General features: G+C 36.5%; 6 protein-coding genes across 6 annotated transcripts; 5 read left to right on the top strand and 1 right to left on the bottom strand.

Annotated features, from left to right (window-relative positions):
• Positions 1–494: 494 nt before the first annotated feature.
• On the top strand, positions 495–3,283 carry LOC105642838 (protein DEFECTIVE IN MERISTEM SILENCING 3). Its single transcript, XM_012227808.4, has 6 exons — positions 495–649; positions 1,369–1,474; positions 1,585–1,819; positions 2,192–2,383; positions 2,468–2,788; positions 2,964–3,283. The coding sequence occupies exons 1-6, from the start codon at positions 629–631 to the stop codon at positions 3,163–3,165; spliced, it is 1,077 nt and encodes a 358-aa protein (XP_012083198.1). The 5' UTR covers positions 495–628; the 3' UTR covers positions 3,166–3,283.
• A 312-nt stretch (positions 3,284–3,595) lies between these two features.
• Positions 3,596–7,166, bottom strand: LOC105642839 (zinc knuckle (CCHC-type) family protein). Its single transcript, XM_012227809.4, has 4 exons — positions 6,747–7,166; positions 6,100–6,205; positions 5,420–5,510; positions 3,596–5,139 (listed from the first exon to the last, which is right to left on the bottom strand). The coding sequence occupies exons 1-4, from the start codon at positions 7,065–7,067 to the stop codon at positions 4,023–4,025; spliced, it is 1,635 nt and encodes a 544-aa protein (XP_012083199.1). The 5' UTR covers positions 7,068–7,166; the 3' UTR covers positions 3,596–4,022.
• Positions 7,167–7,737: 571 nt separating this feature from the next.
• Positions 7,738–9,588, top strand: CYP703A2 (cytochrome P450, family 703, subfamily A, polypeptide 2). The gene is made up of 2 exons (XM_012227810.4): positions 7,738–8,742; positions 8,830–9,588. The coding sequence occupies exons 1-2, from the start codon at positions 7,852–7,854 to the stop codon at positions 9,466–9,468; spliced, it is 1,530 nt and encodes a 509-aa protein (XP_012083200.1). The 5' UTR covers positions 7,738–7,851; the 3' UTR covers positions 9,469–9,588.
• Positions 9,589–9,627: 39 nt separating this feature from the next.
• CNX3 (cofactor of nitrate reductase and xanthine dehydrogenase 3) lies at positions 9,628–11,798 on the top strand. The gene is made up of 3 exons (XM_012227812.4): positions 9,628–9,848; positions 10,103–10,234; positions 10,458–11,798. The coding sequence occupies exons 2-3, from the start codon at positions 10,133–10,135 to the stop codon at positions 11,568–11,570; spliced, it is 1,215 nt and encodes a 404-aa protein (XP_012083202.1). The 5' UTR covers positions 9,628–9,848; positions 10,103–10,132; the 3' UTR covers positions 11,571–11,798.
• A 3,580-nt stretch (positions 11,799–15,378) lies between these two features.
• LOC105642843 (Eukaryotic aspartyl protease family protein) lies at positions 15,379–17,209 on the top strand. Its single transcript, XM_020682819.3, has one exon. It carries the CDS (start codon positions 15,499–15,501, stop codon positions 16,924–16,926), a length of 1,428 nt encoding a protein of 475 aa, XP_020538478.1. The 5' UTR covers positions 15,379–15,498; the 3' UTR covers positions 16,927–17,209.
• Positions 17,210–20,128: 2,919 nt separating this feature from the next.
• LOC105642844 (E3 ubiquitin-protein ligase SINAT5) lies at positions 20,129–23,655 on the top strand. Its single transcript, XM_012227814.4, has 3 exons — positions 20,129–20,776; positions 21,952–22,338; positions 22,934–23,655. Exons 1-3 carry the CDS (start codon positions 20,561–20,563, stop codon positions 23,294–23,296), a joined length of 966 nt encoding a protein of 321 aa, XP_012083204.1. The 5' UTR covers positions 20,129–20,560; the 3' UTR covers positions 23,297–23,655.
• Positions 23,656–24,890: the final 1,235 nt, after the last annotated feature.

The following is a 24,890-nucleotide window of genomic DNA, read 5'->3' on the forward strand; positions in this document are numbered from 1 at the left end:
ATTTTTATATTTTTAAAAATGACTTTATGATTTTTTTTTTTTGACCTTATGATTTTTTAAACCTCATTTTTTAGTTCGCGTGTTTCTGTGAATTTCATTTTTCTATATTTATGATATCATAAAATTGATTCACTTTTAATATAGAAGTGTAATATTATTATAAAAAATAAAATTTAAAATAATTATAAAGTCAAAAAAATAAAATTTAAGAGATCAAAAGATGATTCAGGACTTAAATATGTATCCGATCGAATTAAAATCGATGGGAGTCATATTTTTCTCACTGACAGAGAAATTATTATTAACATCAACGTCTAACTAGCGCGTGTATCGACGTGCTAATGAAAACATAAATAAGACTGTTTAAGCAGTGGGTCCCATCTTACACGTTCATAGAATTAACGCACCTAAAACAATGAATGAGCTTATATGGGTAGGCCCACACACCAAATATAAATAATATTTTATAAACAAAATTCAAGAGTTTTAAAATTTTAAACCTCTCAAATATTCTACCAAAATATCTTTTCTAACTTTCCCTCAGAAACCCCCCAAAAAACTCTTCATCCAAGAAGGCTCTAAGCAGCGGACAGTGAAAGAGGCGTCTCTGATTTTCATCAATCACAGCATGTCTGGACCCATCTTCCAGGTTTTTTATATATATATTTTTTTCACTTCTCATTTCTGTTATTTAGAATATTTTTTAGGGTTCTGATGTCACTAATGAAAACTTTACTTATTGATTTTATTTTATTTTTTTTAAAGAAGCCAAACTCAATTCTCTATTTGAATTTCAAGATATTTTAATTTTCACCCAAGTTGAAGCTATTCAAATGTAGAATTAGTAAAAGAAGTTCAGATTGCTTTTGTACAAAACCCATTTTTGAAAATTGTATTTCACTTTCGTTTCTGCTTTCTAGAGTATGCTAAAGCTTAGTCTTTGAATTCAATTCCTTATACATTGATCCGATAACAAGTATCTTTGAATTGCAGATTGTTGTGTATGTATATATTTGTCGTTTTGATAGTTTTCTTAATTTTATTCCTTATGTACATAGAGAGTAAGATATTTTTTGGTCCTAATGAGTTCTGTACTATTTTGTGCAAACATAAATGTTCAGTTTACTCCCATGAATTGAATATTATATAATCCAACTTAACTACACTAAATTTTGTCATTTGCAAAGGAAAGATTAAGTTATTGGAGTACCCTGCTTACTAAATGGAGGCTATAATTTTTTTGAGATTTCTGGAAGCTTTTGATTTGCTTTAATCTGACCTTGAACTGGCTTGTTCAATGATTTGAGTAGTAATCAGCGAGCAAGAATTGATTGTTGATAAGTTCATTTTTAATGGTAAACTTTTCAGGATGATTTTGAGAGCTTGAAGAAAGATATCAAAAGGCATGAAGATAACCTAAAATTTTTGAAGTCACAGGCAAATCTTGTAGATGAATCGATACTTGATCTTCAAGGTATGTTCCTTTCCCTTTTCTGTGATGGTGGTAATTTCTTCAATTTGAATGCATGTGATGTGATGGTTATAGATATTATTCTGTCACTTGGCTGCTGACACGGTTTTCAGTGAGTCTTGGGAAGTATCATTCACTAAATACACCTAAAGCAGCAAGAAAGAATGGGGGGTTTCAAAGTGAGGAAGAAACAGCAAAACAAATACTAAAACAAGAGATAACAGCAGCTGCAATATGGTGGCAACTAAAATCTCATCATGCAATAGCGCTTTCAGATTTGCCAATGACCAAGGATGTGTTAGGTGTTGTGGCAACTCTTGCCAGTGTTGATAATGACAATCTAAACAGGTCAGTAGCTTTTCAATCTCTTGAATTTTATTCTTTCATTTGATCGCAGGAGAGGCCCTCTTCGTTTTGTCAAAAACATCTCAATCCAAAACTTCAGTATGTTCGACAGCAAGCATACACTATTAAGTAATAACTATCCTTCATCACATATTATATATGATGGATAAGATGAATTGAGATAATCTGCAGGAAATTATGCACATTGCACAAGCTATCATAGAGCCATTTGTGGGGTTTCCAGAATTGTGAATGTCTTCATTGTCCTGATAGAATTTCAACTGCACTAGTCATCTTAGTGAACTAAAACTCACCAATAGTAGTGAACCTTCACTTTTCATGTAATTTGTTTTTCTTTTTGTAACTTTGAACCAGGCTTCTCTCAGAGTACTTGGGTTTGGAGACAATGCTGGCAATAGTCTGTAAGACATTTGAGGGTGTTAAGGCTTTAGAGACATATGATGCGGAAGGCAAAATAAACAGCAATATTGGTCTACATGGCCTAGGATCTTCAATTGGGAGGAAAATTAATGGCCGATTTCTCGTCATTTGCCTTGAACATTTGAGGCAAGAATCCTGTTCCGTATTTTTGTTATCTTTATCTATGCACTTAATCATATATATAGATGTTTGACTATAGCTTGTTAACAGGCCATATGCTGGCGGTTTTATAGCTAATGATCCGCAAAGGAAGCTTTCTATTGAAATGCCAAGGCTACCAGATGGGATTTGTCCAACCGGTTTTCTTGGTTTTGCTGTTAACATGGTCAATCTGGAAAACGCTAATCTGCTTCTTGTCACTGCCAATGGACATGGCCTTAGAGAGACACTACTTTATACTATATTTTCTCACCTTCAAGTATATAGAAGCAGATCCGAAATGCTACTTGCTCTCCCATGCATAACTCATGGAGCCGTATCTTTGGATGGTGCGATGATAAGAGGAAACGGTTTCTTTGCTCTTGGCAATAGGCAAGTCTTGAGTTAAATTCCTTTTAAGGCATGGACCATTGAGTTCATCTTTTTTTTTTTTCTTTTTCTTTCTTTCTTTGAATTGGATTTCAATTTCAATTGTTTTAAATGCTCTTTTATCTTGTTTTTCTATTTCTCGTTGATATTTTTCTTTACTATCAACATCTGCTTTTAGGAATGATGCAGAGGTGAAATTCCCAGTAATTTCTAGCAAAGGTAATTTACCTACAAACTACACTCAAATTGAATATAAGATCAAGATGTTAAAACGGGAACATCTGACTATTGCTGAGGATATGCGAAGAGAACAGTCATTGTTGGACAAGACAAAGGTTCAGCTTGCTTCATGGGGCAAGCCTAAGAAGAAAAATTGCTAAATGTAAAGAGAAGTTGTTGCATCACCTTCATTTTTTGGATGGCAGGAAATTATTTATCTGCATTTATAGCTTTGTAAATTTCACTGGTAGCTAGTTTGCTGGAGGTTCTTCGAGTGTATAGTCATTGGCTCAAACTTTTTTTTTTCTTTTTTTTTTTTTTTTTTTGGATTTTAGCTATACAGTCATGGCTATTGCCTATTGATGAAAGAAAGGTATAAAAAATAAAAAATAAAAAATAAAAATTCAGAAAGCTCAGCTTCTAAACTCGAAGAGGGAATCAAAGGATTACAAATCCTCAAGTTTGATTAGAGAATTAACCTCTCTCTCTCTCTCTCTCTCTCTCTCTCTCTCTCTCTCTCTCTCTCTCTCTCTCTTTTCAGATTTGCTTAGTTAAAAAATAGCTTGTTTGGTTGAATTAAATTCCACGAAATTTGGCAAGATTCAATTGAATTCTATATTTTATATGGAAATTGAAACGATTATATATACCAAGCATAAATAAAAATAATGAATAGTGTTTCTTGCTGGATAACTGATGGTTCACTTCTCATTAGCCAGCGCATCTGATTTATCTGACACTCATTTATCGACTTGCAATAAATTGCCTTCGATTCAGCGTCCTTCGACCAGATCCCCCTAAAAACCGTACGTGCGGGTCTCCCCGCATGCAGCTCACGCCATTGGAGGTGGCCCAGCCCAGCGTCAATTGAAATAACTTTATCATCTGCGTGTTCATCCAATCAGTCAAAAATGATTAATCTGTGGCCATGTTTCCCTTCAGCGGTGATGCAACAGATACATATTTCCTTGCTGGTTGCTGTACTGCAAAAGATCCATAAACTACATCAATTCACTACTCAAGAGTGTTCTGCCCTGCCTTCTGAAACTGCAGGTGCAGATGAATTCTCCTTGTCAAGTTTCTCATTAGCTTCCTTGTCAAACTTCTTACTACGACAATGTTTAGAGATATGCCCCTTCTTCCCACAAGAGTAGCAGACCAATCCCTTGTTGTCCATCTCTGTTTCTCGTCTCCTGCCATTAAATCCTGGCTTCTTCATATCTTTCATCCTTGGTCCTAGATTCTTGGTATGATTAAAGCATGCAGAGTTGGATGGCTCCGCTTGCTTGTCTTGGTTGCGAGACTCATCCTCCACCCTTACACGATCCATCAACATCCAAAAAGGCAGATACTCCTCACACATTAACTTCATGCAAAAATCCTTCCAAGACGGCGGAAGCTTGGAAATAATGGCACTTACATGAAATTTCTCATCAATGAAAATTCCGGTAGCAACAATCGAATCTGCAATGCTATTAAGTTCTTGAACTTGATCAAGAATTGGTTTTTCTTCTACCATCTGAAATTCAATGTACTTTTTAACATGAGATCTCTTTTTCCCAAACTCCTCATAAAGATAAACTAATTTTAGCTCTTCCCATAGTTCTTTAGCGCTCTTGGCATTCTTTGAATACTGATAATAAAGAGCATCAGATAGAGAAGCCAAGATGTTACGGCGACACATATAGTCATCATTAAGCCACTTCTGCTCAACGGCTTTGGCTTGAGCAATGCCTTCAGCACTTGCTTCTGGTTTCATAGCACTACTAGGGCATGGATTAGTCAGCACATATGCAATATTTAATTGCTTTAAGAACAATTCCATCTGGGGTGCCCAACACTGATAATTCTTCCCATCGAAACGGTTAATCTCAATAGGAAAAAGTTCATGAACAGAAGAAGCAATCCCAGAATCAGAAACCTGGCCATTAAGTTCATGAGTAGAATTAGTCACTGATTTAGAGAACTGTCCATTCAGTTCATGATGCGCAGAAGCTGTCGCAAAATTAGAGGCTTGTCCATTAAGTTCATTAGTAGAGACAGTCACCACATCAGATACGCGTCCATTAATTTCGCTAGTACAAGCCGTCACCACATTAGAGATTTGATCATTTTTTTCATCATGAGATTCAGATCTGCAGAGTATACATGGAACAAATTGTCCAAGTCAATAATGAATTCAGGTATATGCTTTCTGACTAAAAAGTAATACTTTAGGGAAGCAGGCAATGTATGACAACCTATGATCAGAAAAGTATTGCATTTACATTGAGTGATCATCTATGGTTAAAACAACCTCAAAATCCTAGTTTCATGAAGTAATGCAGCTTGCCTTCTTTATGTTAATTTTATAGGCTTCAAACATGCTAAATCACAACTTTTTTCAAAATTCAAATATTATCAGAATAGTCTCACCTTAATTTTGATTGCATCTTTACAATAGCATCTTCTATTAAAGGGACACTCTTCCTGAATACTGACCATTGTTCAGCTGTCAAGCAAATTCCTGAAAATATAGCAGTAGCAACAAAAGTTTTCAGCAAAAATGCCGATTAGTAACACTTAAAGCACAAAAAGAGTCAAGAATAGAAAAGGCAAGGAATCAATCCAAAATCTACAACAGAACCAAGAAGCATGCTTAAACCAGCATCAGTTGCCAAAACTTGTTGCAATTAGAATGGCACATAAAAGCAGAGGGGCTTGCAAAACAAAAATATGATTGCAGCAAAGGATTTTCGCTACCTGTTTGCATGCTTATGTGGAGGAAAGATATATATATATATATATATATATATATATGGAGAGAGAGATAGGGGGATTAAATGAAAACGTAAGCTAATATCAGCAACAGCATTAAGGAAATTAGAAATGGCAGGCAAAACCTGACTGCACCAATTCCCTTGTTCCTATATGGAAAATCATCAATTGTAAAAACTTTCTAGCGGGAACAGTAACTCTGCCTAGGCTAATCAGGTTATTTATCAACAGCCAGAATCACGTGGAAAGACATTCATTAACCAAGAACTTTGATCATACCAATGGATTTCTGAGAGCTAAATTAATGCACAGAGGTCTAGAGGTGCATGTCTCATCACCTTTATTAGAAGGATGCTGCCTTCCATCTTTATGATAAAACTCCCTGATCGATATGAAAGATTTCCCTTTGAAGTCTTGAATCACCACATTCCTTCTATTTGATAGCTAAATCAAAATGGATTTACTAAAAATCAAAGATAAAGAAGAAAAGAGGAAAAGAAAGGAAATAGAAAATCTTATTATCTACTGGCACCTGCACAGATGAACATCCAATAACGGGAAATTTATATTAAAAAAAAATTTACACTTGTGTGATTCTCATTTTAATAATTGCCCTAACCACAAATTACAAAACAAAAGAGACAGAGTTCTATTACATCAGTCCCAAATGGCAACATCAATAAGGGTAACTCATACTAGAGAAACCTTTCTCTGTTTACTGGTGAGAAAATATACAAAAGAAAAGGAATCAAAGCGCTGAAGCTCACAATTCTTCCTGCTCTAGTTTTCACTTTTCACTAAAGTCGATTTATCTACTAGCTCGAAGAAAAAAAAAAAATGAAAGCTTCATATCAAGCCAAATGATAAAAATTTAAAATTTATTCAACTGTTCAATCCACCAACAACTTGAAGTTGCTGAAACAGAACGACATATTAATAGTAAAAACCAAGAGGACGCTAAAATCTGGAGATTACGGTTTTTTACCTTACAAATAATGCGATTTCCATCACTGTCAAACTCCTTCTTCGGTATTGTCTCATGTTCCTTTCGCGCCATTCCTTGGTTCTCCTCTCGGAAGTTTGTGTCGGCCTCTTTACCCTCCTCGCCACTTACCTCCATTGTAGAGAGCAAAAAGGACTCAACCACACCCCTGATAAATCTCTTGCGCTGGATATCAGATAGGTCGATACCGAGTCTCTCCGATGTAGTTACTCGGACCTTGAACTCGGTCATGTCGTCCATGTCAGCGTTTTTGAGTATATCGAGTACTGTTTCCTCGATTTTCAGTTGAATTTCCGATTCCATTGAGAGAGAGAGCTAAGAGTTCGTTTTGGGTGAAGTTAATTAGGGATTCAATCCCGCCTTTGCACGGTCCAAAAATGTCCGAACCAAATCCGAGTTCCGTAACCAAACTGTACTGAACCGAAACATTTAATTTTTTTTTTTCGATTTTTTTTTTTAATTTCGATGCAATTCAAAATTTTTAATATATCATGTTATATAAAAATCAATATTGATATATTTTTAGGGAAAAATATAATTATCATAGCCAGATAAGAAAATAACATTTTCTTACATTAAAATATTTATCATCTTTTAAGGATAGAAAGAAACAGTTTGTCATTAAAGAACAGAACAAAAGTTCCACCGAATTTAAACTCGAATTACTGAATTCAGAGCCCAATAGCCTGACCACTAGACCATGGAACCATTTGGATAATTGTATTAGTGCTTTTTATTACATATTTCAATTTTGTTGGAAGCGCGTGCGGGTTCTTTGCCTGATTATCACGTGCACTCTTTAGTTGGGGAATCATGCAAATTCTGTGTTCTATCAACCATTTTGCATCACACAAACTGGATGTCTCACTATAAAAAAATTACAATTACAAATTACTTTTACGTTTAAAGATTGTGGACAATATTTAAATCACTTATTATTTTCCATATAAGCAACATTTTTGGACGTTGAACTCAAAATTTGACTCTCTCATTCTCGTACAAATATCTTCTTTTACATTAAAAAAATATTTTTAAAAGAAGCATTCAAGCCAAAATCGGTTTACCTCAGTAAATCAAGACCCATGTCATGGAATTCCTTACTGTCTCTTCAATCCTCATTTGCATAGCTATAATTGCTAACCTCTTCCGATGGCGAAACCAAAAATCCAAAAGGCTTCCTCCAGGCCCATCAAGATTGCCAATATTCGGCAACCTTCTTCAATTAGGCCCGCTACCTCATAGGGACCTAGCTTCATTGTGCAACAAATATGGGCCCCTCGTCTACCTCCGTCTCGGCAGCGTTGATGCAATAACCACCAATGATCCTGAAATCATACGCGAAATACTACTCCGTCAAGACGACATATTCGCCTCCCGGCCACGGACTCTCGCCGCCGTCCATCTCGCATACGACTGTGGAGATGTAGCATTGGCTCCATTGGGCCCAAATTGGAAGCGAATGAGGAGAATTTGTATGGAGCATTTACTAACAACAAAGAGGCTCGAGTCTTTCGCAAAGCATCGTATCGATGAAGCCCAACATTTAGTACGTTATGTTTGGGCTCAGGCCCAATGCGGAAAGGCTGTGAACTTGAGGGAAGTACTAGGCGCATTTTCCATGAACAACGTGACAAGAATGTTGTTAGGAAAGCAATACTTTGGAGTTGAAACGGCGGGTCGTCAAGAGGCTATGGAGTTTATGCATGTAACCCATGAGTTGTTTCGGCTTTTAGGTTTAATATACTTGGGTGATTATTTGCCATTCTGGAGGTTGATTGATCCTTATGGGTGTGAGAATAAAATGAAGGAAGTGGAGAAGAGAGTGGATGATTTTCATTCCAAGATTATTGAAGAGCACAAGAAGGTAAAGAATCAAGTTGGAGAAGGAGAAATGGACTTTGTTGATGTTTTATTATCATTGCCAGGCAAGGATGGGAAAGAGCATATGGATGATGTGGAGATCAAAGCTCTTATTCAGGTAATTCTCTCTCAATTTCTTTTTTCTAATTTTTCAAGTTCTGTACTTTCTCCTACTAAATCAAAATGCGACCATCGTCATCATCAGGATATGATAGCTGCTGCAACGGATACTTCAGCAGTAACAAACGAATGGGCAATGGCAGAGGTGATCAAGCATCCACGTGTCCTTCGCAAGATACAAGAGGAGCTCGATAGTGTCGTGGGCCCCAATAGAATGGTCACAGAATCAGACTTAGCACACCTTAACTACTTACGCTGTGTTGTACGCGAAACCTTCCGCATGCATCCAGCGGGGCCCTTCCTAATCCCTCATGAGTCCCTGCGCGCTACCACTATCAACGGCTACCATATTCCCGCTGGAACCCGTATCTTCATAAATACTCATGGACTGGGCCGAAATACCCAAGTGTGGACCGATGTGGATGAATTTCGGCCCGAGAGGCATTGGTTGGCCGACGGAAGCCGAGTGGAGATAAGCCATGGAGCTGATTTCAAGATACTGCCGTTTAGCGCTGGGAAAAGGAAGTGCCCTGGGGCTCCACTTGGGGTGACATTGGTGCTGATGGCTTTGGCACGGCTCTTTCATGCTTTTGATTGGGCTCCACCAAATGGGCTAAGATATGAAGATATCGATACCACTGAGGTCTATGGCATGACTATGCCTAAAGCCCAGCCTTTAATTGCATCGGCTAGGCCACGTTTGGCAGATCATATGTATCGCTGATTCAAGACTACTATATTTGCTTTGCTTTTCTTTTCTTTTTTTTCTTTTTGGTATTTTTAATCAGATTAATGTCTAAAAAGAATAATAAAGGCTAGCCACTCTAAATGCTTTTACACTCCAGATCAGATTAATGTCGCAACGAAAGGAATAAGTCGAACCATAGAGTTCTGATCCTAGATATTATCCTTTAATTAATAAATTAAAGGAGCGCCTTCGTACGACGTCGTTTGTTTTATCACAGCAATACATAAGACCGTATTTTAAATTAACACGCTGCCTTCTGTTCATCCCCACCGAATTCTGTGAAGCGGCTCTGCTGCATTAAATTTTAACGCCGACGATAAGAAGTTGCATCAATAATCTCCGATCGTTCCTTGAAGGTGCGTCGCAGAGCTGTAATTTTAGTTTTAGTTTTTATGCTAGATTGTTTGTTTTTAAGCATATTGTTGTTATTCACTTAGCAAACACTACATGTTCGATAAAATGCCTGAACAAGACGCTTCCCCATCACCTTCAGCTTACTTGTACCTTCACCCGCTATTAGTTGGGTTGCAAATATTTTTTCAGGGAATTTTGTTACAAATAGTTGACTAATCTTAGGAATAGATATGACATTTCCCTCATTCCTTGGCAGACACAGAAATCACATTGGATTCTATCTACAATGTTTCTTCGGCGAGCTGCAATTGTACTACCTTGCTCAAGAAAGTTTCTTTCTGCCAAATATACTCATGATCTAGCTAGCTCTATTACGGAGCTGAATAAGGTAAGATACTGTTATAACCTGAGTTGTAAACAAGCATCTTGTCGTTCTTTTAATGGATAACCATGTGATGTGTTGAAATCTTGTTTAATGGATAACCATGAAAAGAGATCATTCTATCTTTTTTTTAAAAAAAAATTTGTTTTGTTAGTTCTTTAAGAGAATCACTGGATTAATTGTTCAACATGTTCTTTGTTTTCATATGCAATACTGATCATTGTTGTAGGAAATGGAATCTGTCTTTGGTCAACCTCCTTCTGGTGGAATTTCTGGTTCTACCAAAAAAGATTATATGCCACAAGAACCACAGTTCACTCAAGGGCCTGTTAGTTCTATTAGAAATAATAATTTGGTTGAATCCCAATCTGCAATTCAGAGAATGAATCATAATGCACTTGGGTTGACCCATATTGGTAGTAGAGGAGAAGCACAAATGGTGGATGTGTCTCCCAAAGAAAATAGTAAGAGAACTGCCATTGCCAGTTGTAAGGTAATTCTGGGCAAGGAGGTTTTTGATATGGTTTTAGCTAACCGAATGGCTAAAGGAGATGTTCTTACTGTGGCCAAAATAGCTGGTATAAATGGAGCAAAGCACACTAGCAGCCTCATCCCACTCTGTCACAATATTGCCCTAACTCATGTTCGCGTAGATCTAATGCTGAATCCAGATAATTACAGTGTGGTAATTGAAGGGGAGGCTGCATGTACGGGGAAAACAGGTGTTGAAATGGAAGCATTGACAGCCGTGACTACTGCTGGCCTAACAGTGTATGATATGTGCAAGGCTGCTTCTAAGGAAATCCAAATAGCAGATGTACGGCTTGAGCATAAAACAGGTGGGAAGAGTGGAGACTGGACTCGAAACATAACCATACCAATGACAAATGCACCAACGAAGACGTCAGCTGAAATTAAGAAAGTGTCAAAAATAGACAGAAGAATAAGGAGGTTCATCCAATTAACTTTAGGACCTTTTGAAACACCAAAGTTATCTGGAGATGTGGTAACCCAGAGTATAGCGTCATGCTTTAATTGTCAATCAATTGTTGTTGCTACTGAAAAAGATGCAGAGGGCAGATTCTGTTTTCGCATTGGGATTTTAACAGTGGATGCTACTCAGCGTACTGCAGAAAAAATCCTTAAATCTAAATTCACGGAATTTAAAATTTCTCAATTTTCTCTCAAGTTTCATAATGGATGGGCAAAAATATGTGAACTTATAACACAGCATGACAAAAGTCCAAGTGTTTGGGGGAAGTATTCTGTGGAACAAATATTGGAACTAGCTCGAGCCAGTAGACTTCATCGAAAGATCCAAGTGGCTAGGAGCAGCAGTTGATGAAGCAACAACATACATGGGAAAGGATGTCGTCAAGTGGCTCAGGAGGAATGAAGGATCAGCAAAGAATATGATACTTGATGCAAAATGACCGGGGTGCAAGTGCACAATATCTTCATGAACGACTGCAAGTGCTCTATTTTCTTTTTCATGACACCCCGTTTGAATGAAAACTCTTTACCATCAAAAGGTTAATGCGAACTCCTATGGCAGATGTTAAAATTCTAAGTTTCTTGCACTATTTATCTACCATAAACTGATCCGAACATGCCATGATGGGCTTTTTAGGCTTAATGCATCTAGTATAGACTACATAGGGGCTATGGTGATGAAAGTTGGCAATATGATCTTTAGTTGTATCCAAATTGAAGTTAGGTTATTGAGTAAAGTTCTAACACTCTGTGATTAAATAAGCAATAAAAAAAAAAATTCAAAACCATCACGAAACTGGTTAGAAAATTATTGCTTTTGGGTTCCTCTGTCTATCAAACATGGTTAATTTTCCTATTCCCTAAACAGATATATCAACATAGCTATCTTTGTTCTTTTCCATGACATACTGTAATGTTTTAAGCATTTGTCTCTTGTTTTCCTTCTTTGAGAAAATGGTTTGTTAATAGTTCGAGCATTTAATTCTGTCCTTTGATTTCATTGTACATTTATTTGGTGATAAGGATCTGATGTTAAGCTGGATATTGCCTTAAATGACTTGAAATTTCGTTATTTGCAAAGTTCAGTGACATCACACAGTTCATGGACAGAAATGTCTTCGTTCCAGATATTTTAACTTGATTGAAAAGCAAGCATCATTTGGGGTCTCTTAATAATGCTTTTGCCACACGTACGTACATGTCTGTAATGCTTTACTAAGCTCATGCTCAACTTTATTGCTCTTTCCAGGCTATGATTCCTCTTTATTGTCTACTATTTATCTTTTGCTTTTGAAAATTGCTTAGTGCTTGTCCCACTCTGAAACTTTTCATTAGTTTCAATAGCAAATTCATCCAAGCCCCAAGGTAGGCAAAGATATTATAGATTTTCGTCTCATATGTTGGCTATTTTATGCTTTGCCGACCTTACAAGGTGCCCTTTTTAGTACGGAGGATAGGGTTTATGCTTGGCCTACCCTCTTTAACTGTGTAAATTCTCTTTGGTAGGGCTTACCGTTCCTTCATTACTTCATTTGTTGTCCTTTCCCTTACTCTGTTTCTTCTTGTGTTTTACTGTGAGAAAATGATGCATGTTACTGTTTTCTTTTTTCAGATCAAATTATCATCATCTTTTTCTCCCACTTAAAATTACCATATTCCACCCTGTTTTAAACAAACAGTTGTGTGTATATTTTTTTCCATTTGTCTTTTGATCATCTTGTGTGTATTATACGTGTGTAGTGAAATTACAATTATGTTAAGGAGAAGAAAGGTAACTGTGGGGCCTATTAGCATGTGCCTGCATGATCTCCAAAGCTAATGAGATAAACACGTGGCACCTCGGTGGTTAATTTTGTGAGTCACTCCTTTTTGACTAATTTAGGCACCGCGTTTACAACCAACCAAACACTTCCCAAACCAGAATCTCGTTTTAATTTGTTTGCAAGTAAAAATGAACTAGTGCTCATGTCTACGGTCCACAACATTCATTTAGGATCCATCAGCGACCGTCCTTTCTTCGTGAGTGTATTAAGAGCACCAAGGTCTCTCACGTGCCTATATCTAGTATTTGCCACGCATGCCCAGTATTGCCATGTCAGGTGCTGGAGAGTCCACTTGCAAAAAGATGGACAAGTACACTTGCTTTCTGTGAAAGGGCCGTTAGGAGGATAAGAATGGGAAAAATACTCCCACCTAGTGCAAGGCTCACAAACGCATTAAAATTGACGAGAAATGCCTTTTTCTTTTGGTGACTCTCATTATCACAATCAATAAGAAGATGGGAATGGCAATAGCTATTGGGCAGAATATAGGTTGTTTTCCAATTTCTATTATAAAAAAAATGAAATCAGAATCGAATCGCTTGTAAACGATGTTTAAGATGATTTAATTACAATCGGTTTCAATATTATCTTAATTTAAAATTGAGATTTAATAATACTTTTGAAGCTTTTTCTTAATTTTATCATTAATTATGATTTGATACTAATTTTGATTGGTTTGGTTTAATTCGTTTTTGATTTGAAATTCAACACTGATAATACCCACCCAACACAACAGCAACCTTCCACCTATTACATTGTTGATTAATGCAAGAGGTGAGGCCATAGTTATATTCATGTGTGTACCTATTAAAAGAATGGTATAGAGAATTGAAATATGAAGTTTCCTAGGACGTCCAAACACGACAACCAAATTGAAATATCAGGATTTATATGCGACATGGTAACATGGGAAAGCTTTATTAATGGACTAAAGTAACAAACCAGATGGGAAACAAAATTTTTGTGCAATATCATTATCGACCTTTATATTACACCGACCAACAAAATGCTCTGCTCCTTAAAAATAGACCCAGCGTTCAAAGTCTTTGCCGCCGCTCATTGAGGCACTCACTACCAATCAATTGTCAACCGTTCAACTCAATCATGGCATCATGTATGTCTAATTATGAAAAAATATATCTATCTATTGATATTTTTAGATTTTAAATGTAATAATATTTGATTTTTAATCAAATTAACCAAGCAACAAAACTTGGGTCTTCTCTTGGGATATTTGTCCTTCCACTCATATCCAAGTGGCATTTTCGTCATCCTATCCTCTCCAGTCTCCGCCCCATTCTCTCCTTTCGCTTTCCGAAGATATATTAGCAGTCCTACCTTAATTAAAGCCTCCGTACATAAATTGATACTGATATTTTAACCAAAAAAAAAAAAACTAAATGACAATTTTATCTCATTCCTTAAGTATCCAATCCAATTTTAGCATATTCAGATAACAGCTTCAAGATTGATGTAGATAATATTTTTACCATTTATATTGAAGTTAAATTCATATCCATTTAATTAATATTTTAAAATAATTATTTTTATCAAATGAAAAAATATATTTAAACCTTCTAACTATAATTGATGCTATAATTATGTTTTTTATTGAGTCAAAATTGAATGATTATATATTAAAATTTTATCTGAATTTTAATCTTTATTTTAAAAAATTTATATTGGACATACATGTAAGATATTATTTGAAATAAGATTTAAAAACTTTATTTCCATTTAAGATTTTTCCAGAGTCAGAAAATACCTATCTCTAACTAATACATTATTAAAAAGTAATATTTGAGTTTATCAATTTAATTAGTATTTTTAAAGTTTACTATTTCATAATTAATATTAAAATAGTATTATTTAAACATAATTAAAATCTTAATACTATAATTAGATCATTACATTAGATGACTAATAGTTGAACTAAATCATGATTAATACTTATATATGATATTAAAATTTTTAAAAATCATATTTCATTATAAAAGATTAATAAAAAGATAAATATAACTAAAGATTAATATATTTACATTCGATCAAAAACCTTTTATAGTTATTTTAAATTTATTATTAAAAAATATTAATAATAAATATAGATAACGTATACCCTTTTAAAAACTAGCAATGTAAGCAATTTATTTTCATCAATAAATGAAAGTAAAATTATAAATAATAAATAATCTAAAATAAAAAAAATGTTGTTATCGATTAGATTTTTCTTGAGGTAGCAACTAAAAATGTAGCGGATTGGCAACCGTAACTAAGTACGGTGCAACTTCAAGTTCAAAAAGGAGAATAAATGCTATTTCCCCAACAAAAATTTGATAACTACACCTACTAAGTAAGAACCGCCTTCGCTGCTCACTCACTCTCTCAATTATTTATACTCTCTCACCTCTGCAACTCTCTGTGTCCTCACTCTCACTTTAGTTTCTTTGTTTTTCAATGGAAGGAAAAGCACGAAATGCCTTTCTCTTCTTTTCCTTCACCATTTTCCTCTCTCTCTCCACCACTCTCTCATCCCCGCTCGACTACCAAACCCTCGTTCTCAATCCTCTCCCTCGCCAGACCGCCCTCTCATGGCCGGCCGCCGATTCCGAAGCAGAGACCCTAACGGACACAGCAGATTCGACCACCTTCTCCTTACAGTTACACCACATCGATGCATTATCCAACAACAAAACTCCACAGGATCTTTTTGGCGAGAGGCTGCAGCGTGATGCTTTCCGAGTTGAAGCTCTCTCTTCAGTTGCTGCCTCCGCTGTAGGTGCTGGGGGGCGCGTCGGAACTGGATTTAGCAGCTCCGTGATATCTGGTCTGGCGCAGGGTAGCGGCGAGTACTTCACGCGCATAGGCGTTGGTACCCCTCCCAGGTATGTTTACATGGTGTTGGATACTGGAAGCGACATCGTCTGGATCCAGTGTGCTCCGTGTAATAAATGCTACTCTCAGTCTGACCCGGTTTTTGATCCGCGTAAGTCTAGATCTTTCGCCGGAATCCCCTGTGGTTCCCCTTTGTGTAACAGGCTTGATTCTCCTGGTTGTAACACTCAGAAGAGGACGTGTATGTACCAAGTTTCCTACGGCGATGGTTCTTTCACTTACGGCGACTTTTCCACCGAAACCTTGACGTTTCGCCGGACCAAAGTCAGAAGGGTGGCGATCGGTTGTGGCCACGACAATCAAGGTTTATTCGTTGGTGCTGCGGGTTTGCTTGGGCTTGGCCGGGGAAGGTTATCATTTCCTTCACAAACCGGTGCCCAGTTCAACCGGAAGTTTTCCTACTGTCTGGTAGACCGTTCCGCTTCCTCGAAACCATCCTCAGTTGTTTTCGGTGATTCGGCTATATCGCGAACCGCCCGGTTCACTCCATTGATATCAAACCCCAAGCTTGACACGTTTTACTACGTTGAACTCCTTGGGATCAGTGTGGGAGGGACGCGTGTTCCTGGCATCACTGCATCTTTATTCAAACTCGATCAGACTGGTAATGGAGGAGTGATTATTGATTCGGGAACGTCCGTAACCCGTTTGACGAGACCCGCTTACGTAGCACTCCGGAATGCTTTCCGGGTCGGAGCTTCTAATTTGAAGAGGGCACCCGAGTTCTCTCTATTCGACACGTGTTTTGATTTGTCAGGGAAGACTGAAGTGAAAGTTCCAACTGTGGCGCTGCACTTCCGCGGTGCTGATGTGTCATTGCCGGCGTCGAATTATCTGATCCCTGTGGATAGTGATGGTAGCTTTTGCTTTGCATTTGCGGGTACAATGAGCGGGTTGTCAATAATAGGTAATATCCAACAACAGGGGTTCAGGGTCGTCTACGACTTGGCGGGTTCACGGGTCGGGTTTGCTCCGCGCGGTTGCCAGTAATCAGTGCGAGTTCAGGGGATGGTAAGGGAGAAAGCTCTTTCCCTTTTTTTTTTTTTTTTTTTTCTTGGAATGTCATTATTTTTCTTTTTATGGTTGTGGGTCCACGAAATTTATCTTTCCTAGAATTGAATCTGAAGCGAGAAGAAAAAAAAAAAAAACAAAGAAAGTGTAGGATTGGAGATGATATTCAGTTGTTGTTTGTAAGTTGTATTATTAACTTATCAAAAATTGTAACTGAAAACGAGGGTAAAATCGTCGAATATAAGCTCAAATTTAGCTTGAATTCATGTTACTTGAGATCCAAAAATCCACAATTTCAATTACTGATATAAAGGCCCAAATGGGTTCTAACGAGTAAACTGTTGGCATCTTGTCAATTTCGTTCTGGAAGGTTGCCTAGCAGCCTGCTTAAATTTAATGGTATTTTGATGTTATTGTTGGACGAACGCATTAATTGCAGGGCCTATTAATTTGGTTGGTATAATTGGTAGCTAGCAGGCCCTATCAAGTGTGAATGTCTCCGTATTTTGTGGGCCCTGAACCTCACCTCACTTCACTAGTTGGTAATGGCGGTGGTGGTGGTGGTGATGCAGTTTTTCCCGAGACCTTTCGGTGAATGTAAATCCAAAGTACCCCGTAGTAGATCTATTCGAATGATAAACTTGACACCGGGTTAGACTCCGCAGGCGGTGAGGTATGTCAAATTCGAAGGGTATGGATCGTTGTGTCCTCATACGTATAAATATACCAAAGTGTAGAGCTTTGGATCCTGTCTCTATTTGTATCGTGAGCTACTACCATAGTGTGAAAACAGAATGCCCATATAGCACATGCAACCACCATTCGAAATTCAATGATTAGATGCGCACATGCGATGCGATATGGGAGGCGGCAGGTCAAAGAATGCTGGTATAGAATTTACCAACTCTGCACTGTGTAACATATTGTTGGTATGGGGAAATTATAAATCGAGCCAATACTGTTGACGGAGTAATGTCCTTGATTTACTCCATTCTTTGTGGGGTTAAGTTGGTGAAAACTGTTCATATGTTTTAAAAAGAAAACTACTAATAAAGGTTTTGCTAATGTCCTTTACAGACGTGCAATCATGGAACTGCTTAAATTATTTTATTTGCGGGTGCGTTCCTCAACTTACTTTTCGACTTTTCCAATCAGAAAATGGCAGCTTTGGTGCAAAGTTGGAGCTGTTCAGTTCGGTTCTGATTAAGGACTCCAGTGTACTATTGATGCACCTCCAAAGCATCACATATACACATTTACACGCAATCGTGTATATTTTGATAAAACTGTCCTGAATGATTGAATTAGAAAAGCTCGTTCAAGGGCACATTTGAAAAAGCTTAATCAATACACATACATTTTTTCCTCCAAAATATCCTGACAACGATGTACAGACAGACGGACAGGGTTCCCTAGGATGCTTGTAAAAAGTCAGACCAAAGAAAATGAGAGAAAATCTGAAAATGCTATAATAAAATAATATATCCATTTATTATTTCTCTTTAAAGCTTAACACGTGCGTATTGGGATCCATCATCAATTTGGTCACCGAAATAAAACCTCCAATGTTTCAGGCTTCAGTTTTAGATATTTGGGCTTTTTAAGCCCTACAAAGTATAGAAATACATCCATCAATTCGATTCTGAGCCTTCAACCGTAAAGGCCACAAGCCCAATAGCTCTTCCGCTAATCAGCAACCAGTACCGCTAATTTTGGCCTTTAGCCATTGGAGAGCACACGGTTTCTGCTTCGACGACGGTTTTGGTACTTGTCGGTTGCGGTTAACTGGTGAATCTTAAATTATCCTCTAAAAACGCTTGATTTTGTTAAATGAACTAAAGTATTTGCGATTTCTGCATGACAGGTCACTTCCGCTGGACGCCGGACTGGACATTCCCGTTGCACATATGTAATAATAATTCCATTCAACGAATGTCGTTTTACTTGAGAATGCACAGTCGTTTTTGGCCAAATGACTTGATTTGAAGAAAAGTTGGAACCGAAATGCAAGTGACCACGTGAAATGCAGGTTACTCTTTCACTAACAAATAAAAAAAATATAATCCTTCATACTATTTATGTAATTTTTATATGCCAGCTAGTGATACATTATTTTCTGTTTTTTTTTTTTTTTTTTTTTTTTCCCACAATGATCATTTTTCAAATCTCCATTTTCTTTGTTTTACGAATTTTGGCGGAGACATGTCAGTTTTCTTGAATGCATCTTGCAAAATGGGTACTTGATGAATCAAAAATCGTTAGTGGAGTAGGTAAGATCCCTTCTTAAGCCAAACAAGGAAGTGGTAAAAGTAGCATATTAGAATCCTTTTGCACTAATAATAGATCTTTCTACTTCAAGTAACGTTGAAACTAAGCTATCTTTTATGCCATTATCATCATACCCATAGACAAAAAGTCCCATTTCCATCCATACAATAGCAGAAACTGCACGATCACTCCACTCCACAACACGTTCCACAAACTACACTTTATATATATATATATATATATATATATATATATATCTTGGCACCAAGGAATGATAATATTGGTGCTTTAATGTATCCTTATTATTAATTATACATCACAAGGCATACATCCCCAACCTAGAACAAACAAAAATCCTATGTTACAACTAGTTGGCCATTGCTCCTCCTACATTAACTTATTTTTGCCTTCCCAGTTTTCCACCATTGCTCGGTCAATTATAATGTCCTTGGTTTGAGTCACCCAAATACTTCAACATATTCTTAACATTTTTTGAATTTAAACACTGAATAAATTTATTTTTGGCTGTCAAATATTTGAAAATTTTGGGTGTGCAATCAATCGTTGGATTGTTTGCATTTTTAAATTTACAAGATTGTTTTCAAGATAGGATTTTAAATTTTGAACTTCTAAATCCATAAGTAAAAATTCACGTTAGAGTGCAGTTATTTAGTTGAACCCACTTATCAAGATTATTTAAGGCGTCTGCATAAATTTAGATATGCTCAAATATGTTAGTAATGATACGGAGGATAACCAGTAATGGGTATAATACAGCCTAATAATGGGTCCTGTCCTGGTCCAGGCTATGCATTTTTCTACGTATATTGTAATAGAATAAGAGGTGGTAACAGCTAACCACCAACAGGAAAGTTAACGAATAATTCTCATTATTTAACTTAAATCACAATAACAACATTTATCCTTTAATTATTCCACCTAATCTAATCTCCTATCAAGGCCTTCTCTCATCTCTCTCTCTCCCCAGAAAGTAGAAACCCTTACACTGTTACACATTGATCAGTTGACTCTTGCAATATCTCTCACAGATTAAGAAAGGGCCTTTTTTTTAAGGATAAAGGAAATCTTATTGTACATACAAATTCAATCGCTCATTCTCTCTCTCTCTCTCTCTGCGCTGCTGCTTTTTTTTCCCTTCATTGTTACAAAATTCTGAGCGTATTTCTTAATTACATGTAAAATAACCAAGCCCATCAAAGAAACACGCTGTGTCTTTACTCTGCTCTGTTTCTCAATAATGAATAGCACAGAATTTTGAATACCCATTAGAAATAAGCCTTGAATTTGCAAATTTACCCCTCTATCTTCTTGGGCAGTTTTATGAATGGAATTGGATAGTATTGAAACTGTGCCATCCGCAGATTTGATAGACGAGGATGAGATCCATCAGCATCTCCATCAATTCCCTTCAGTCCCAAAGCCTCAGAGCAACAACATCATCAACAGTAACACTGTTTCTTCAGCAATTCATTCCATCAGTGTCCATGAGCTGCTTGAATGCCCTGTTTGTACCAATTCTATGTACCCTCCAATTCATCAGGTTTGTTTTTTTTTTTTTTTTTGGTTGCAATTTGCTTGTTGGGTTCCTAATGTTTCCCGATCTGTTATTTTTATGTATATATCTATTCTGTGGATTTCTGGCTGCTGAATTTATCCACAACTCCTTTGTTTTGGATAGATGCAAGTTTGCCGTTTTCTTATAGTTATTCCTTTTGTTATCAATTGGTTGCTATGGTTCAAATCCGAGGTAGGATGAAACGAAGGGGCGTTTGTTTCAGTATTTGATGATTTTGCTGTATCAGTACGGTCTCATATTTTGACTTATATGGATAAGATTGACGCGTTTCCGTTGCAAAGATATTCAATATGTGTGGTTCTGACTTCTTTGTCTTCCCTTTGCTCAGCGTGCCAGATGCTTTGTAGTTTTCATTTTTCGGTTTTCACTTTTCAGTCATAGGGAATTGGTATACCAACTTAATCATATCTTACATAGGCAGAACTTGTGTGACAATGATGAAAATCAATACAAGCCCGCTAGATATGGACTAAGAAGTACCATTGGCAGCAGCTTATCACTGTACAAGTGCCAGTCCCTAGTTAAATTTAGCAAGTGACAACTGACATCTTTGCTTGAAGTGTTGGACATACTTCCTTCACTGTCTCGCTCACCTTCCCTTCAAAACAACCATCCCGATAAATGAAAAACTGGTCAGCATTCGTGGTTTTCATCCATTTAGAGATTCATGATTGATTCTTGATAGCAATTAGGAAGAGTACTAGAACCCATCTGTTTTCATCAGGATTCAGGCACTTAGAATCATGGATGTGGATCCTAAGGCTATGAGTGAGAGAATTTGGCAGTGCGAGATGACAGAAGCGTGTCACACGTGATTGTTTGTATTTGTGCATTACAGTAGAATAAGTTTTCATTCTGCAAAATCCTGAAGTTTGACCTTCTATACATGTTCAGATAGGATTTTACTCAGGACAATTGATGTAAATGTGGAAGGAAATGTTGAGTTGACAACTTCCATGAATTTGACAACATAAAAGAGTTGGGCTCATCCGATGGCTTCTATGGGTTTTGCTTGCTCATTATTTTCACACGCACAGTGCCAAGTTTGCTTATAGATGAGCTTTCATTGTCCTTTTCCTTCTGTTATAACTATTTTGCTATCTATTTGCTGAATTATGTAGCAAATTGTTTCTCTGCAGTGCCATAATGGGCATACACTTTGTTCAACATGTAAGACAAGGGTGCACAACCGGTGTCCCACTTGTAGACAAGAGCTTGGTGATATTAGATGTCTGGCACTGGAGAAAGTAGCTGAGTCACTTGAGCTGCCTTGCAAATATATATCACTTGGATGTCCAGAGATTTTTCCATACTACAGTAAACTCAAACATGAGGCCCTATGTAATTTCAGGCCCTACAACTGCCCTTATGCTGGGTCTGAGTGTGCTGTTGTTGGGGATATCCCATTCCTTGTTGCTCATCTTAGGGATGATCACAAAGTAGACATGCATTCTGGATGCACTTTCAACCATCGTTATGTCAAGTCCAATCCCCGTGAAGTAGAAAATGCAACATGGATGTTGACTGTAAGTATTTGTTTTTTCTTACTTGGTTACTTGTAAGAAAAGAAAGGTTCTTGATTGATTAGCCTTTATAGGAAAGAGCATAATAATAAACTTTAATGGCCCTGAATGATCATGACCTACTTCTTAATGGTTGGCTAGATCAGGGTAATGGCATGTCATCGAACATGATATATCCATTCTTTGTCAACTAAAGGATCCTTCTGTACCTTTTATAAAGTGCAAATTTAAAACTTCTTAACATTATGTGACAAATAGACCGTAAATAAAAGCTGGGCTCTTTATGCTCATACTTGCAGATTGTAATTTCTTTTTTGCCTTAGCAGTACATGATCATAAACCTGAGTTTGAACCCATCACAAACCTTTTGTTGCATTCCTGCCAGAATTTATTCTGTAGCTGCCTCCTTTTGTTGCATTCCTGCCAGAATTTATTCTGTAGTTGCCTGGTTTGTTTAGGATAGCGAAACTCTTGTGCCTAAGGGTTAGTTGGTTAGTCTGCGTTGATTTTCCTGGGAACCACCAGTCTCTGAATCTCATTCATACAGGTGCAGTTTCATAGCAAGTACCTAACTATCTTTTCTGATCATATTGTGTAGGTTTTCCACTGTTTTGGCCAGTACTTCTGTCTGCATTTTGAAGCTTTCCAGCTAGGGATGGCTCCTGTTTATATGGCATTCCTTCGTTTCATGGGTGATGAGACAGAAGCCCGGAGTTACAGCTACAGCCTCGAGGTTGGGGGGAATGGGCGGAAACTCGTTTGGGAAGGCACCCCAAGGAGCATTAGAGATAGCCATAGGAAGGTTAGAGATAGTCATGATGGCCTGATCATACAGAGAAACATGGCACTTTTCTTCTCCGGAGGTGATAGGAAAGAATTGAAGCTTCGAGTGACAGGGCGCATATGGAAAGAACAGCAAAACCCAGAAGGTGGGGCATGCATACCCAATCTCTGCAGTTAGGGTGGTTAACACACACACACACACACACACATTCATGCGCGCTCCCTCTCTCTCTCCCCTCTCGTGTGCTGCATCTTTTGTAATATTAGCATATTCGATAACTTGATAATCCGTATATATATATATATATATATACACACTGGAGGCCTGGGCTTTATAAATTGTCTATCCAATGAAGTTATTTTGGCTGTGGTGTGACTTAACCATTTTACAAGCTGCATCAAATTTAATGGTGTGCTTCATATTGTAATTCTTCAATTTGGATATATGTATACACATGGAAGTTACTGCTGCAAGTTTTGCACCTAATGCTTGTGTTGTACTCGCTGAATTGCAATTATAGTTGCAGAATTAGTCCACTTCAACTTTCATATGGCTTATACTGATGTACAGGTAGTCGGGCATATAGCCTAATGATGAAGCGCACCAGTCAGAGCTGAGAATGGTCAGCACTCATTAAAATGTCCGTATTTATTTATTTATTTATTTATTATATGTTGTAAATAAAAATAACGAACATCTATAGAACATAAATTATGAAAAGCATTTTTTAATATTTTATTAAATTATTTTGTCAAACAAAAAAAAAAAAAACAATGAGTTTGTTGCCAGCTAAGCAGGCTATTCTTTTTTTAATCATACAAATAAATAAAAGATTGCGTCCTGACGAAATTGCTTTTATCAGTTGACGTTGCATTTTTTTTTTCGCCCCATATCTTCTAATTCCGGTTCAAATTGAAACCAAATTGTAAAAGTTTTAATTGAAATCGATTCAAGATTAATTTGTATTGAGTTATATCTTTTAACTGATTATGCTAATTAATTAAATTAATCAACATTTACAATAACTTTAAATCATTTATATTTGCAAATAGAAAAGGTAGGTGACATTTTTTTTTGCAGAATAATAAATAAAAAGTTAAATCTACTAAAAAATAAAATTTGAATTATTTTATTATTAATCTTCTACGCTAAATGAGTAAATTAATTTGATGTTCCGATCAATAATTACTCGTTAAGAAGTGAAGTCAACTACAAGTTCAAAATCAACGAGGCTTAGCTCATCTTTGATCAATTTACCCCTTTATATGGAATGTGACTTCACAGCCAAGCCCCAATTTTAGTGGGACGTTTATTTTTTCATTATATTCTTATTCTTTCCTTCGTTTTATCTTATGGATTGGTGAAATTTGATTAATTAAATTTAAATATATCGAGGATTTATATATTCTCATGTTTAATTAAGAAAGAGTAAATCATAATTCATAGGATTAATAGAATTTATTATAGTCTTAATTCTATTATTTTTTTAAGAAAAAAGAAATAGCACTCATAGATAGGATTTTTTTTAATTATATAGTTTTTCATTGCAAATGAAATTTAAACAATTTAAATTTACTTCAAAAATATTATTCAAATCCATAAATTTTGTTTTTAACATACCAAATAATGAAATGTAAAGTGGAGCAAAAAAAAAAAAAAAAAAAAGAAAGAGCATATATTAAAAGTCTAAATAAATAATATTTGAAATATCATCATTAATTAATTGTTTTATCCATTCTTATTTGTTTTTGTGATCTTATACTCAATTTAA

This window comes from Jatropha curcas, chromosome 5 (genome assembly GCF_041381405.1).
Source record: "Jatropha curcas cultivar XTBG-Jc1 chromosome 5, XTBG_Jcur_1.0, whole genome shotgun sequence".
Taxonomy (NCBI): domain Eukaryota; kingdom Viridiplantae; phylum Streptophyta; class Magnoliopsida; order Malpighiales; family Euphorbiaceae; genus Jatropha; species Jatropha curcas.

Bases quoted from the DNA above. Each gene is read 5' to 3' on its own strand.
- LOC105642838 (XM_012227808.4), top strand. From the start codon at position 629: ATGTCTGGACCCATCTTCCAG. The intron at 650-1,368 runs GTTTTTTATATA...TAAACTTTTCAG, and splicing joins TGTCTGGACCCATCTTCCAG to GATGATTTTGAGAGCTTGAA. The intron at 2,384-2,467 runs GCAAGAATCCTG...GCTTGTTAACAG, and splicing joins ATTTGCCTTGAACATTTGAG to GCCATATGCTGGCGGTTTTA.
- LOC105642839 (XM_012227809.4), bottom strand. From the start codon at position 7,067: ATGGAATCGGAAATTCAACTGAAAATCGAGGAAACAGTACTCGATATA. The intron at 5,511-6,099 runs GTGATGAGACAT...CTATATTTTCAG, and splicing joins GCAGCATCCTTCTAATAAAG to GAATTTGCTTGACAGCTGAA. The intron at 5,140-5,419 runs GTGAGACTATTC...TATACTCTGCAG, and splicing joins AAGATGCAATCAAAATTAAG to ATCTGAATCTCATGATGAAA.
- CYP703A2 (XM_012227810.4), top strand. From the start codon at position 7,852: ATGGAATTCCTTACTGTCTCTTCAATCCTCATTTGCATAGCTATAATT. The intron at 8,743-8,829 runs GTAATTCTCTCT...CGTCATCATCAG, and splicing joins AGATCAAAGCTCTTATTCAG to GATATGATAGCTGCTGCAAC.
- CNX3 (XM_012227812.4), top strand. From the start codon at position 10,133: ATGTTTCTTCGGCGAGCTGCAATTGTACTACCTTGCTCAAGAAAGTTT. The intron at 10,235-10,457 runs GTAAGATACTGT...TCATTGTTGTAG, and splicing joins CTATTACGGAGCTGAATAAG to GAAATGGAATCTGTCTTTGG.
- LOC105642843 (XM_020682819.3), top strand. From the start codon at position 15,499: ATGGAAGGAAAAGCACGAAATGCCTTTCTCTTCTTTTCCTTCACCATT.
- LOC105642844 (XM_012227814.4), top strand. From the start codon at position 20,561: ATGGAATTGGATAGTATTGAAACTGTGCCATCCGCAGATTTGATAGAC. The intron at 20,777-21,951 runs GTTTGTTTTTTT...GTTTCTCTGCAG, and splicing joins TGTACCCTCCAATTCATCAG to TGCCATAATGGGCATACACT. The intron at 22,339-22,933 runs GTAAGTATTTGT...CATATTGTGTAG, and splicing joins ATGCAACATGGATGTTGACT to GTTTTCCACTGTTTTGGCCA.